Source organism: Patella vulgata, chromosome 7, assembly GCF_932274485.2.
Source record: "Patella vulgata chromosome 7, xgPatVulg1.2, whole genome shotgun sequence".
In the NCBI taxonomy this organism is placed as follows: domain Eukaryota; kingdom Metazoa; phylum Mollusca; class Gastropoda; family Patellidae; genus Patella; species Patella vulgata.
Window position 1 is genome coordinate 18,175,554 of NC_065885.2, and position 15,136 is coordinate 18,190,689.

Here is a 15,136-nt window from a genome sequence, read left to right on the forward strand (position 1 = left end):
CATCAAAATCAGATAAAAATTGTGACCTCTAGAGGGTTCACATCCTTCGTAGCATACTTTTACCCAATTTGCGTACAAAATGCGGCCATTTTGTCGGGCAGTTTCATTTAGATTTTCCCGAAATTCGAATTCAAACTTCATTATGGTGGAATGGTGATATATTTAAACGGTTTTTAAAATCGGAAAAAAGTTGTGACCTCTAGAGAATTCGCATGCTAAAAATGCGATTTTTCGACCAATCAGGGGGCATAATCCAGGAAGTTACGTTCGGATATGCGTGATTATCAAAAGGAACCAAGATCTTTATGATAAAAACATATATATATTTAAAGTTTCATCCAAATCGGATAAATACTATGGCCTCTAGAGGGCCCACAACCTTGACATACCATAATTTTACATTAGGAACCACAAGCCCAAAACGCGATTTTTCGTACAATCAGGAAGTTGCAATCCGATATGCGCGAATATCGAAAGGAACCAAGATCTTTGGGTTATAAACATGTATTGCAAGTCCCATCAAAATCGGATCAACATTGTGACCCGATTTTCACGAAACAAAATTAGGGTGTAACGGTGATATAATCGAACGGTGTTTTAAATCGGTTAATAATTGTGACCTCTAGAGGGACCACAGGCTAAAAACGTGATTTTTCGTACAATCTGGGGCCATAATTCAGGAAGTTACGATCCGATATGCGTGAATATCGAAAGGAACCAAGATCTTTGGGTTACGGGCGTAAAAAAAAACCGGTTGTGGATATTTTTATGTCCGAAATTTCTTTTTTGTTGTGCCGTGTATTTTAACTAAATTGAAACATTTCTTAGCGGTAAGAATTTGAATTGTTAATTGCTTTTACAGAGAATTGATCGATTTTTTACCGGCAAGTTTTAAAATAAATCTATACCAGTTACTCATTTTAAGACGCGGACGGTCCAATGGCCTGACAAAGGCGACGACAACAATAATACGTTGGTCAATAAAGACCACGACAAAATAACGATGCAAATGTCAAATATTATCAACTCACTGTCCATTCTATGTAAAGATAATGTTTCTTGTTACCAATTGCGCGTAGATTTTCTGGATTTTTACTAGGAAGAGCTGGGTAAGTTCTACATCTTGTTCTTGATGGGAAACTAGGGTCACTTTCTCCGATCTTGTTATATGCTATAACCCTGAAAGTGAAGTTAGCATATGGCGATAGTGGCACCATTACTTGAGTCTGGTTAGCTTCCGATCTGGCGCCAAAATACCACTGGTCCTGATTGAAAGATGTGTTATACTGGATAACAAAGTACTCTATAGGTGAGTTATTTTCCATTCCAGGCGTAAATCTGATTATAGCATTGACGTCACAATTTTCTACCTGGACATTGAAAGGAGGATCTGGTATATCTGAAGAAAAGTAGACGGGGATTCAGAAGAATAGATTTATTTAATAATTAAGGCACCCTTTCATAGCCGTCGAAAATTCGCATATGAAGCAACAAATACCATATGACCTATTTCTGCTTTGCTTTTTATAGTCAAATTTCATTTTATTTGTTCTCACGACAGTACGATTTAAAGAAATTTCAGATAAACCACACCCAGTTTGATGTGGGCGATTAACCAATGGAATGAGAAATCGAAAAAATGAGTTATGTCACGACGAACACATTGTTCAATTTTATTGCAGTAATTTGTTTGTGCGTAGGGGTCTTCTTTAACAGTGAGAGGAAACTGGGGGAATCGGGGAAAACCTTCGAGGTTTTGGACAGACTACTTGCTACGTAAAAGCCGGGGATTGAAATAACCCCACTTGACTCAATGGGAGACCCTATGATCTAACGCACACGCGTTACACCATTCGATGACATGATTAAACTCCCAACGGTTCATGTATAAATAACATTACAGTGCGATCGAAACGGTTAGATTTAAGATAATAACGCAGCATTTTATTGTATAAAGTTATAATAATGACGAGCATAGGTCATACAGTTTTGGCTTGACAGTGGCTTTTACGAATACTCGTCGTCTTATTTCAACTGCCAGGGTGTCTTTTACGTGTACATCACCTTAGAGAAACTTTGGCAGTTGAAATTGACAGTTGACAGTGTGAGCACGGGCCCACGTTTGTTTCGACCAATTCGAACGACTGTGTATTATTTCTTACAATATACCAGGCATTTCGTACTGCGCCTGTGGCAAAGTGAAAACAGGCTGGAAAAATCCGAGGAACTTTCTCCACATTCGCCAGTATGGGTCCCCTGTACCTACTACTACTTTTTACTCACTGAGGCACCCTGGCACAATATAAACATGCAATATTATTATCATCGGTATTATTGCCAAAAGGTTACCGTTACATTAACGAAATGAAATGAAATGAAATGGGGTTTAACTTCCTACTGTTCTGCTCCTAAACTGGACTAATGAAGACGGGCAAACGCCATACAGTGTGCTATGAGGGAAATTTTGCCCGGTCAGCGGCGCTACGGCCTACTCTTATATCGAATTCCAACTGCCAAGGGATCTTTTACGTGCACGCCAAAATGTACACGGGACCTCGGTTTTTCGTCCCATCCGAACGACTAGACAGCTGTCCTTGTCAGGCTCTCCGTCCTGCATCACTGACAACGGGAAACCACGCCGGAAAATGTGGATGAACACCCGATCTCCAGGCTAGCGAGCCAGCGTCTTACCCATTTAGCCACGTGATCCCCCGTTATATTAACACCAAAATACATTTATGATTCATACCTTTAACAACCAATATGGCGGATTTTCTATCGCTGTCAATGCCATTCGTTGCTATGCATGTATACATTCCCGAATCCCTTACTATGGTTGGCCTTACTGTAAGGGAATTATGATAATCGCTGATTACCATTCTTTGATCATTGGGAGTGATTAGTTCGTTGTTTCTCTCCCAAAGAATTGTTAGATTATGAACTTCATCAGGATCAGTGGTTCCAGAACACGTAAAAGTTGCTTCGTCCGGAGCGTTCACTTCCAGGTCTAAGGGCCCTTGCTCAATCTTAGTTTTAAGTTTGACTGACAAAATTCCATATGCAGTTTCCTTTCCAAATCGGTTCTCCGCCACACAGGTATAATTACCGGCATCAGACAATGTCACATTCTGTAAAATCATTACAGAGACAACATATCAGAAACTTTAATTTTGATTCCCTGTCCAGGTTGAAGTCACAAAGGTTTTACGAAATCTGATTTTTTGCAACAGGGCTGGTATACCATGTTTTCGATTAGTTAGACACATCAGACATTTAGAATCAAAAGAATCCGCACCATCAGACCTAGTAGAAGATTCATATATGCATTCGAATTTGACATGTCCTTAGAAAAGAGACTGAATTTTGATTCTGGAGTCGTGGCGATCAAATACACAACAAGTCCATGCAAATACGCAAAAATATTATTATTAATAAAACATGTTGGTAAAATATGAAGAGTAATAAAGCAATAACTATCATTTTTGTGCAGGCTAGCTATGGTCTACCCAATCAACAGTACGACCATTTTGGGGTCTCGCGGACTTTTTGCATTTTGTCCCTTCCAACCAAAACATCCGTGCGATGTCTGTTGCTGGATGTTTTCAATTAAATCAGCCTTTGCTTGTTGGTAAAAACGAATGTAGAAATCTAAGCAGGGAATCCACGAATCAAATTTAAGATCAAACTGGAGAAGGGAACATACGATAGACATTTTAATTTCTCCTACCTGAATTAATAAATCTCCGTTTAGCTGAGTTATATAACGACCTCCTGTTATCTGTTGACCTTCTATAAACCAAGTAATCTGTGGATCAGGTTTACCAGTAGTAAGACAAGATATATTCACAGATAAACCTTCTGCTGTAACTTGATTAGCTTCAGGTGGTCGAATTATAGTTGGTGGTTCAGCTATAAATAAATAAAAAACTATTTAACCCTTGCAGTTGGTGACTCAGCTAGAAATAATATAAAAATTATTTAAACCTTGTTGTTAGTGACACGGCTAGAAATAAATAAAGACTATTTAACCATTATAGTTGCTGACTAGAAATAATAAAAACTATTGAAGTCTTAAGGTTGTATCAGTTTATGATGTCCATTCATATTTATACGTGTTTATCATTTATTGCACGTTAAGGATCTTTGACAGTATAGGCTATCCCACATTCTATTGTGTCAATATCTTACTATTTGAGTTCTGTACAGCACGGCGGCCACGGTGGCTTAGTGGGTAAGAGGTTGGCCGAGTAAGTTCATTGGGATTTTCCGGTGCCCCCCCCCCCAGCTACCCCGGCCTTCACAGTGGTGTAGGACTGAGGTCTAGCAGGGGACAATGTACACATTGGAGTGTACGTAAGACAACCCTTGAAAGTTGGAATTCGCAAATTTCCTTCATAGCACACTGCATGACGTATGCCTGTCTCCATTATTCCAGTCGGTACAGAAACGTGGGACGTTAAACCCCATTTCATACCATTTTTATATCTAAACAGCAGTTAAGAGATTTTCTGATCTTAATATATGTCACTTTCATCAAAAGATAAAAGTAATCAATTTACAATATATATAAATACAATATACTTACAATAGGCTATTAGGTAGGAATCACCCCAGATATAGCCGTGCCTATTTGTCACGTTACACTGGATAACCATAGCATCATCACTCGTCATGTTAACCATCATCACAGTATCAAGCGTTAAAACTTTAAATCTACCATTCGTTACTCGGGGGTCTGTAACTCCTTGAAAATTATGCAAATAGATTGAAGATAAATAACAATAACTATTATGACAATACAGTGTTTCAATCAGATAATGATAGTACAGTGTTTAAATATAATATCAGATAATGATAAAACAGTGTTTAAATATAATATCAGATAATGATAAAACAGTGTTTAAATATAATATCAGATAATGACAGTACAGTGTTTCAATATAATATCAGATAATGATAGAACAGTGTTTCAATATAATATCAGATAATGATAGTACAGTGTTTAAATATAATATCAGATAATGATAGTACAGTCTTTAAATATAATATCAGATAATGATAAAACAGTGTTTCAATATAATATCAGATAATGATAAAACAGTGTTTAAATATAATACCGGGAAAAGTAGCCGAACGACAGTATGGTATTTAAATATATACAGGATAAAATAGTGAAATGTCGGTATAGTGTTTAAATATACACAAGACAGAATTTCGGAATGACAGTATATTGTTTAAATATTTACAAGATAGAATTGTGGAATGACAATATAGTGTTTAAACATATACAAGATAGAATAGTGGAAAGGTAGTATAGTGTTTAATTATACACAAGAAAGAATTACGGAATGACAGCTTAGTCTTTAACTATATATTAGATAAAATAGTGGAATGACAATATGGTGTTTAAATATATGTTAGATAGAGTAGCGGAATGACAGTATTGCGTTTAAATATATACTAAATAAGATAGTGGAGTGGTAGTATACTGTTTAAATATATACAAGACAGAATAAAGTGGAATGACAGTATAGTGTTTAAATATAAGATAGCTAATAGGTACAATACAAGAAAATGATTATGATCATATAAAGTTTAGTTATTATGCAAGAAATTTATAGTATACTTACTCGAAAGACGTACACCATTGACGAACCACTGTACATCTGGTTCAGGAACTCCACCAGCCTTGCATGAAAAGTTAGCAGATTCTCCGATTGCAACTTCTGCGTCCTTTAGTCCACCATCTACCCAATACGGTCGCGCTGAAACAAACAACCAACATTATTATTTGAAATGAAACTGGGTCATCATGGTGTTAATATTCCTGATATTAATGACTGCTAATTGAATGTGAAGCTTAGTGTTCTCAAAAATCGACTTAAACAAAAGATTGCACATTATCACCAATGTCTTTCTTTTAAAACACATAAAAAAAAAATTAATTATTTTTCTTCCATGAAATACATTATAATACATTTCTCATAAGTGTATAATGCAAAATTAAGTTATCTTTAATGTTTACTGTTATAAAAGACAATACTAATGACAATATTATAAAACACAATTGGACCGTTTGTTCCTTTGGAAGTGTGAAATGTACAATATTCTTGACATAAATATAATAAAAGCAATATAATTATGCTGATTCTTACATTCAACACGTAATGAGACATAACTTTGACCCATCCTCGGACTTAACGTGTTGTTAGCAACACATTCATATTCTCCAGCATCGCTAAACTCTAACTGGGGGAATATTAATTCTTGACCAAAACTCGTTACTCTCACTCCTGGTGGCATAGGCCCTCCACTGATTCTCGTCCAATGTACCACAGGAGTCGGACTACAAAGAAATTCAGACACATATACTAATATCTGTATTAATAAAAACATTTAGATCATGTACTGTTTATTGTAATCATGGAACGTGTATTGTAATTATGCACTGTTTGTAACCATGTACTGTTTATTGTAACCGTGTAGGCTAATGTTTATTATAGACATGCAATATTTTTGTAACCATGTACGTTTATTGTAACCATACAATGTTGTTTGTAACCATACAATGTTGTTTGTAACCATATACTGTTTATTGCGACCACAACTTGTTTATTGTAACACTATGACCACGCACTGTTTATTGTAATACTTGGTTCTCGTCCAATGTACATCAAGAGTAGGAATAAAATGAATTACAAAAACAGAAATATAGACCTGAAGGAGGTGCTCAAACGTCAGTGTGGAATATTCAGAATTGATGGGAATGCAACCCAGTGTCACAGATAATACTTGGTTCTCGTCCAATGTACATCAGGAGTAGGAATAAAATGAATTACAAAAGCAGAAATATAGACATGAAGAGGGTTCTCAACCGTTAGTGTGGAATATTCATAATTGATGGGAATGCAACCCAGTGTCACAGATACGAGTTCTGTCATAGTCCAGTCGGTCATTAAAACAGATGTGGTGCAGATAATGGCATGCACATTCAATTTTTCGAAGGAAGAATTGACAGAAATACTGCAGTACTGGCAAAATTCTCTTTACTATCATTACACATCTGACAATAGTAAATAAAATTTAGCGTATGTTATTGTCAAAATGAGTGTATTGTGGTTTTTGTATTCCTTTAAAATCACTTACTTTCCAGAGAAAATACACTTTAGTTTAAACTCTTCACCACGAAGACCGTAATGATCAGAGGGTGACCCCCACATATAGGTTACATTATGTAAAACCTCAGCTAGAATATAAAATGTAAACGATTTTTAAGTTTTTTTAAAAAATACACCATCTGCCATGTGTTCTACAGTAAACCAGCAGCCTAATATTAAAAGATTTTTTCTTGTTTGTCTCAGTATTATTTGTAAAAAACAAAACTAAATATCCTTTAGTATTTTCAAACAAATAACAGCGTTTTTTTTCCTCAAGATCACATAAATGACAATCGTTGACTTCTTTTGAAAAAGATTTCTTCTTGTTGTAAAGGATTTCTTCAAATAAAATGTTTATCCACCGAGTAAAGGTTTAAACACACAAATTAAAGATGCCTTCCCACATGTAAATTCTGTGATTTGATATGTTTGGACCAAAACATATTCAAACTAATTGATGTATCCAAAGCTTGCTTTAAAGCTCTCTAAAACATTTCAATCGGAAGAAAATCACCCCAAGCTGTAAAAATCTAATTTAAGCAGCCTTGTTTGGGCGAAAATCCATTTTCAATTTTCAGTTTGTACAATTTGTCGTTTCTCGCTGAATATTTACCATAAATATGCAGATATGATGGATCTCAACTGGCTACCAATTGAAGTTCGTGCCAGGTTAAGGTCATCTGTATAATTTTCAAGTTGTTCCGACATACAACATCTGCGTCACTCTATCTCAATGTTCCTACCCGATGAGAAATCTTCGTAGTGCTGACAGTGTGAAACTTATGTATCAACTACTTCGACCCAAAACGTCAAGAGCTTAAAATGGTGATCGCGCTTTCGGTGTTTTTACACCAACCCTATGGAATTCTTTGCCTGTTTACTCACCCGATTAGTTTTATTACATACTTCGAGAAGATATTTGTTGAGTAATAAAACCTTCTAGTAGTTTATCGAGGGCTGGCCGTCTTTACCGCACGGTACAAATATTATCACCACTAGAAGCAACAAATTTCAGAACAAGCCAGAACTCATACCAAAATGGCCGCTTTATACAAATGAGTATTTAGGGGAATACTAACCCGACCCCTAACCCTAACCCTTTTAAGAGAAGTAAAAACTAAATTAGACCCAAGTTCAGTCTTTTTAAAAGGGTTAGGGTTAGGGTTCGGGTTAGTTATCCCCAAAATTCTCATTTATATAAAGCGGCCATTTTGGACTCCGGAAGCACCCGAACCTCGATAAACTACTAGAAGGTTTTATTTGTACCGTGCGGTAAAGACGGCCAGCCCTCGATAAACTACTTGAAGGTTTTATTACTCAACAAATACCTTCTCGAAGTATGTAATAAAATCTAATCGGGTACTTTACTTGCGGTCTATTACGAATCTGATATCTTTTAAATGCTCTTTAAAACATACCTTTTTAGAAAATGTTATTCAACGTGATGCGCTTCTGTCTAGTGGCCAATTAATTGTTTTAACATATTTATAAACGTTATGAACAGCGGTTTGAGATTTTTTAATGTACATCGCTGCATGAAAAATGAATTATTATTATTATCATAAATTCTTGGATTATCCGCTGATGCCGATTAATTGCAAAGTCTGTAGTACGTTTAAGTCTCTCAATGTTCTTACAGTTTGTGACCACATTTTTGTCATGAGCGCGTGTCATGTGTCTTTATCAGGGAATCCAATATTTTGCTACTTAGATTGAATGTCTCTACTTTCAACATATTATACCAAATTTGACATAATTAACGACCTTTCAAATACTTTAGTGGGAATGCATCTTCAAACAAATAAATATCGGAATTAAAATATTGACCGAAAATATGAAATTAAGAGTTTTTAATTTAAATACTTACTTCCTCTTGGTTGGATAAAATTTGGAACTCCAGACACAACTTGTCGTGCAACTCGATTTAAAGCCATACATACATAAGCACGATCATCTTGTCTGTCCTCAGCCTTTACATTGGTTATTCGTAGACGAGCTTAAGAAAAGAACAAAAACAAAATACAACACAGATCCTAAATTTGTAAAGTATACATTGTTCATAAGGAAAAATTGGTTAATTTTAATGTTGAAAGGGAGATAACTCCATGATATATTGAATTTCGATAGGTCCCTTCTTTAAACCTCCGATATGCTCAATTAATGGAATAACAGATGGAGTATTAATGGGAGTATTATAAAGTCCACATTAAATATGGGACTATTACAAAGGATAGAGTAGATACATGTACAATTTGATATTCTTTTTTAACAGTGTAATATTACCCGATTATTTTAAGCTTACCTTCGTGATCAAGAGTAATACGAGCATCATAATTGATGGCTAAATTATTGCCGTTAACGTTTACCGCCCAGTAAAATTCAGGACTCGGAACACTGTTAGGCAAAACACAATCAAGCGTCAAAGGATCGCCTAAAATATAAAATTAAATCTAAAAAATGAAGCGTATATTTTAACCTACCACTCCAGTTCCTCACAGAAAAACACCCTGAACTATTTAGTCCAAACAGGCATAAAACATATTTCCATTGATCAATCCAGACTGTAGGGTACTGTGTCTTACATACTCAATTTAATGTAATATTATAATCTAAAGCGCACATGTTCACACGGTTTTCGGAAAAGGAAGCATACATCCAGCAAAGAAGGGCGCTGATCGCTCTTGACCCAAATACTTCACACCAAATTTGAAAACAATGTGTTAAAAACTAGCGAGATTCTGAGTTTTTTTGTGTGTTAAGGGATCTGAGAATATTAATTTAACTTGAAACGCTACTAAAAACCATTTATACCAGGACAAATTCTGGCCGAGGCTTGTCTTTCGATTGGGATAATATAGAAAAATCGCGTGCCCGTAAAAGAATCCAAGAGTTGTCCGACCAAAATGTTTCCTGTGGCACAATGCATGGCGCGTGACCGTCTTCAATATCCCGGTTGCTGCAGAGAAGTAGGAAATGAACCCGGATTTCATTTATTTACTGTTCGTTTTTGTATTATGGTTATGGTTATTATTATGTAATATCTGTTTTAGTCTGCAAGGATACAAGGCAGTGAAACAAACTTACCAAGGTTTGGTGAATGTGTAATAGATGCAGCAGTAGCAAATTAGCAAGTTACAGGTAACTAATTACATGATCTTCAGAATATGTAATATCTGTCTCAGTCTGCAAGGATACAGGGTATTAAAACAAACTTACCAAGGTTTGGTGTATGTATAATAGGTTCAGCAGTAGCAAATTGATCCAATTTGGCTATCCTTAAATTAATATTAATTGTTGCCGATTTACCATAGCCATTATCAGCGAAACATTGATATAAGGCTTCATCTTTATCTTCTGGTCTTATGATTACTATTGTACCTACATTGGGTAACTGCACCATACGATCATCATTAGGGCTTGGGTTAAAATCTATTCCATTTCTTGTCCATGTATACCTGTTAAAATACCAACAGTCATTATTTACAATCTAATTAAAAACATAGTTTGCCAGACAACAAAACAGTAGCCCACCAGCAGCTAGGTAATTTTAATGACAAACTGAATTTCTATATGATTTTGACATAAACAATAACCCCTATAATCAATGTCAACTAATTCTACTGGGCAAGTGTGTAACAATTCCACCAAGTTTTCAAAATTCCATAGAACTCTCTCCTGTATCACATTCAACGGCTATAAAAAGTACAATAGGGATCGAAAAGTTTAATCGCAAAACACGTTTGTGCCATATTATACAATAATCTGTGGTTTACGATTTACACATTCGTATTATTAACAGGGTTGAACTATATGCCCCAATCAGCAATTCTACAAAAATTCATTGAGAACTTTGACATATAGCAACCGCAAGTTTTTAAAGTCAAAATGAAAATATAAGGTCGGCTTTATATTTCAACAAGAAGGGCAATAAAATTGGAATTATTTTTCAAAAACTATACTCGGGAGCGAGATTACAAGCATATCATGACAAGGGCAAGATCTGTGTAATTAATTGGTGTATGACTCCAAAGTGTTCACTCTTTTATCCAGCTAGTTTCTAATTTTAAAAAAAAAACACTCAAAAAATCTGGAAACATAAATCGACAAATAAATGATGTCTCTAGGAAGTTTTTGGCATGTAGAACAATGATTACAAGTGTAGATGACAAGGACAATAACTCTGCCATTAGCTGATGTGTGACTCTTAATTTAGATAAGATTAACGTCTACAAGTAGCTGAACCAGCTAAATACATCTTAGTATTTGGATTTAATGATTTTGATTGGCAGATCAATATTGGTTGTGGTACATAAGTAGATAAATCTAAAACAGACAATAAAACGTTCTCTAAAGGCATTATGACTCTCACATGAAAAAAAAAACCAAATTGTTTTTAATTTTGAATATCTTTTTAAAAATGACCTACATATCCACCAACTAGCCTACTTAGAGCAGGATATTCTTTTCATAACTAGTATTCATTAAATCACATTATGCAACGCTTATATTGAAAGTTTAAGCGTCTGCTTTAGACTTTTGTTAAAATCCAGACAACCTTTCTGAACAAAGTGATAGATTATTATAAAAAAGCAACAATTCTATTATAGGTGATTACTAGTTTAACGACATAATTATATTATAAGTCCAATTGATAATAATTGCAGGAGGACCGTACTACACACAACTAGACTGATAATACAAAACTGAAAACAAGACATAAACTACACAGACATTGCTAGTAATAAACAACTTTTATCAAATCAAATGATTGGATAGTTATAAAGAATTTTCAACATACTTTGGTTGAGGTTCTCCATCAGCTACACATGGCATCTCTACTTTTTCACCAACTTTATAATAAACATAATAGTCTGGTTGTATATATATACCAGGGGGGCGTGTTCCTGAAAAATAATTGTAAATCTATATAGATGTGGAAGAATCACGCGGCCTCAGAATCGAAAGAAATCATGTTTTTCGTTTGAGGTACAATGAAGGGGAATGAATTAACCTGAAAGTAAAATAAAAACGTTTTAACAATGCCTGTATTACATTAGCCTAGATTAATGATATATTAATGCAGGGTTACATAAATTACATGTAAGCATGGAACGTAGAAAGTAACGAAGATAAACGGAGTTTAACGTTCTATTATGTGCATCGACGGGGCTAATAAAGAATGATGGACATACGCTATACGGTGTTTTTTGAGGGAAATTTAACCCAGACAGCTGCGCTACATCTTACTTTTCTGCACCAACCGGGTTAATGAGAGAGAGAGGGGGAGAGGAGAGAGAGAGAGAGAGAGAGAGAGAGAGAGAATGGGGTTTAACGTCCACTCGACTAACACATGGTTCAATTTTATTTCAATAATTTGCTTGCGCGTAGGGGAGGAAACCGGAGGACCCGGAGAAAAACCATAAGGTTGGATAGGCGACCCTACTTCTTGTCACGTCCAACCGGGGAATCGAAACCCCGCCAGTTGACTCAATGACAGACCGTATGATACAGCGCGCGCGTGCTAACCATTCGTCCATTCATCCCCCCCCACCGGGTTAATGAAGACGGTCATTCGCCATGCATTGAGCCACAAGGACCATTTTGACCGGACAACCTACTCTTATTTCGAATTCCAACTATCAAGGGATTTTTTTTACGCGCACACTAATGTGTAAACATGAACATGCGTTTTTGCCCCGTCTCTATTCCACCCCTGTTCCTGTCATAACCAAAAGAATTGAGGAAGATCAATCTCTATCTAAGGACAACCAATATGCAGTCGCTGAACATCTGCGGAACAAGATTTACACGATGCGATGGTCTGAAGTAGAAGTACTTAACTCCAACCACACGTCATTCACTATATTGTCATTCATCAAAAGTATTATGTAAATCAGATTAGTCCCTTATGATGAAATTCGTTATTATTTATTTATAATCATTGTAGTATTTGGTATACTCATCACATGTAACTCTTATTTATGCATTCAATAAGACATTAGTCTAAGATAATAGTAACGGACTGCGTTGTATAACCCATTAATTACTTAAAACCATTTTAGCAATTGAGTAATGCCAATTAACGCTTTGATCTAGTTCATTTTATATGTATTCATTTAGATCGTTTTTCCCTGTAAATACTTAGGGTTTTTCATCATCGCTTTGATCAAGTGCATGTTATGATGTACATATTTATGACCTCATTGTATAAATACTTATTATTTTATGATCAGTAGTGGAATACCGCGTTTTATCAGTGAAATAAAAGTGTTATTCCACTGGCTAAAGTAGTCCATGTTGTTTTTGCCTAAAATGATTGTAAAATCATAAAATAAATAGAACATTTGTCGTTTTGTCGTGAATAACATATTTTATTTCATCTCTAAGCAAGAAAAGGTTTCTTGCTTCTCGATGAAATAAAATATGTTATTCACTCTAAAACGACAAATATCCTCTATGTAGTCCAGATGGTTGCTATTTTCCAAGATGGTGGTGATTATTCTACCAGTATGGATATCTGACAAAGAAGTAATTGTACAATCAATACATAATTTGAGATTAAAGAAATAGTCCGATCCGTAGGTAAAATTCGTGGAGCATACTTTATTTTGTAGGTTTTGATGTGTGGTGACAAAACACCAATGTTGACAATTTTTGGAGTAGGTTATTATAGTAGTGGTACAAGATAGAGGACCTGGCAAGGGCCAGCGTATAATCGTTCGCATGGGGCGAAACACGTCCTTGACTGGATAGAGACTACCCCTCCTTCTGTAGCATTTTCCTCTGAAAATATGCATAGCTGTCCGATCCTGGTGTTTTCTAGACCAAGAGAGGAAAATAATAGGTGAATGGTAAATCTACAATTTCGTTTGATATAACGGTACTACGATTATATTTGATCTACTTGGTCATTCGATCTTAATATTTCATTTGATTTGATTAGACCATTAGCCTTTATGTTGAAATAACTGGACAGTAACATCAGTAACAGTAACTGTTTTCATCACTTTGCAGGTGTGAAGGGTACAACCTTTAATTCAGTGACGGTGAGACTCAGGGAATAAGGCGCTGGCTGGGTAATTTGAAGATCCCGTGTTCGATCCAGGTGTTGGTCGCGGAAGTTCCTAGTGATATTCCGTCGAGGTCACCCATTGTCAGTGATACGGGACTGTCATTGATGTATTAAGAGCATGCATTTAAATTATCTATTGTCAGGAAGATTCTACAACTACTATCGATTAGACAGGGTTCTTTACATATTTTGTTTGTGGATCTCACCAGCAACGCATGGCAACAGAACTGTTTCATATTCGGTATAATAAACTTGGTGTGTTGGTTGTTCTGTTATACTTAACATTATATGAAATATTTAACATGTTAAAGAAAAATATTGGTGTCAGTCATTATCACCTATGTGATAGAACTGGATAAATACGTTCCAAATATAATTTTAACGCAGAGATCATTGCTACGATAGTATGCGTTGGGAAGATTTCAAGAAAGGGAAGTGACGAACGCAAAAGGAAAACACACGTTATTCTTCTATATAACTGACTGAAATGACGAATGATAACAGATACACAGGCGAATTTCTGCTCACTAATAATGTCCTTCAATAATGTTGATATTAAAAGACGTGACAGTTCTTACACATGAAGGTCAATGGTCTATTATATTAAGATCTACCACCTGATGTATCGGTAATTTTGATGGTACAGGTCAAAAAGTATTTACTGTATCTTTATTTACTTTTATGTGTCGTTTTACCGCTTCACAGGAGGCGCAATAAGTTCATGAATGATTTACTTTTTTTTAATATTATCAAATCACATAAATCACACATCATTTGGATTCTTATATGAATTAATCTAATTTCGTAGTGGTTTATTAAATATTTAAAAATATTTGTAATTAAAATTAACACTTTGCTCATTGAAACTTTTTGCCCCCCCCCCCTTGCTCCCCCCTAGTTACGGGCC

General features: G+C 35.4%; 1 protein-coding gene across 1 annotated transcript in view; it reads right to left on the reverse strand.

Annotated features, from left to right (window-relative positions):
• Window positions 1-15,136, reverse strand: part of LOC126827454 (neuroglian) — a 30,414-nt gene that overhangs the window by 14,150 nt on the left and 1,128 nt on the right. The window contains exons 2-12 of the mRNA XM_050556774.2: window positions 11,956-12,061; window positions 10,374-10,612; window positions 9,460-9,588; window positions 9,025-9,153; window positions 7,147-7,246; window positions 6,156-6,346; window positions 5,631-5,765; window positions 4,586-4,744; window positions 3,728-3,909; window positions 2,750-3,128; window positions 1,032-1,399 (exon numbers count right to left, since the gene is read on the reverse strand). Coding sequence (XP_050412731.2) covers window positions 1,032-1,399; window positions 2,750-3,128; window positions 3,728-3,909; window positions 4,586-4,744; window positions 5,631-5,765; window positions 6,156-6,346; window positions 7,147-7,246; window positions 9,025-9,153; window positions 9,460-9,588; window positions 10,374-10,612; window positions 11,956-12,061 — 2,117 coding nt within the window. The remainder of the gene's footprint in view (window positions 1-1,031; window positions 1,400-2,749; window positions 3,129-3,727; window positions 3,910-4,585; window positions 4,745-5,630; window positions 5,766-6,155; window positions 6,347-7,146; window positions 7,247-9,024; window positions 9,154-9,459; window positions 9,589-10,373; window positions 10,613-11,955; window positions 12,062-15,136) is intronic.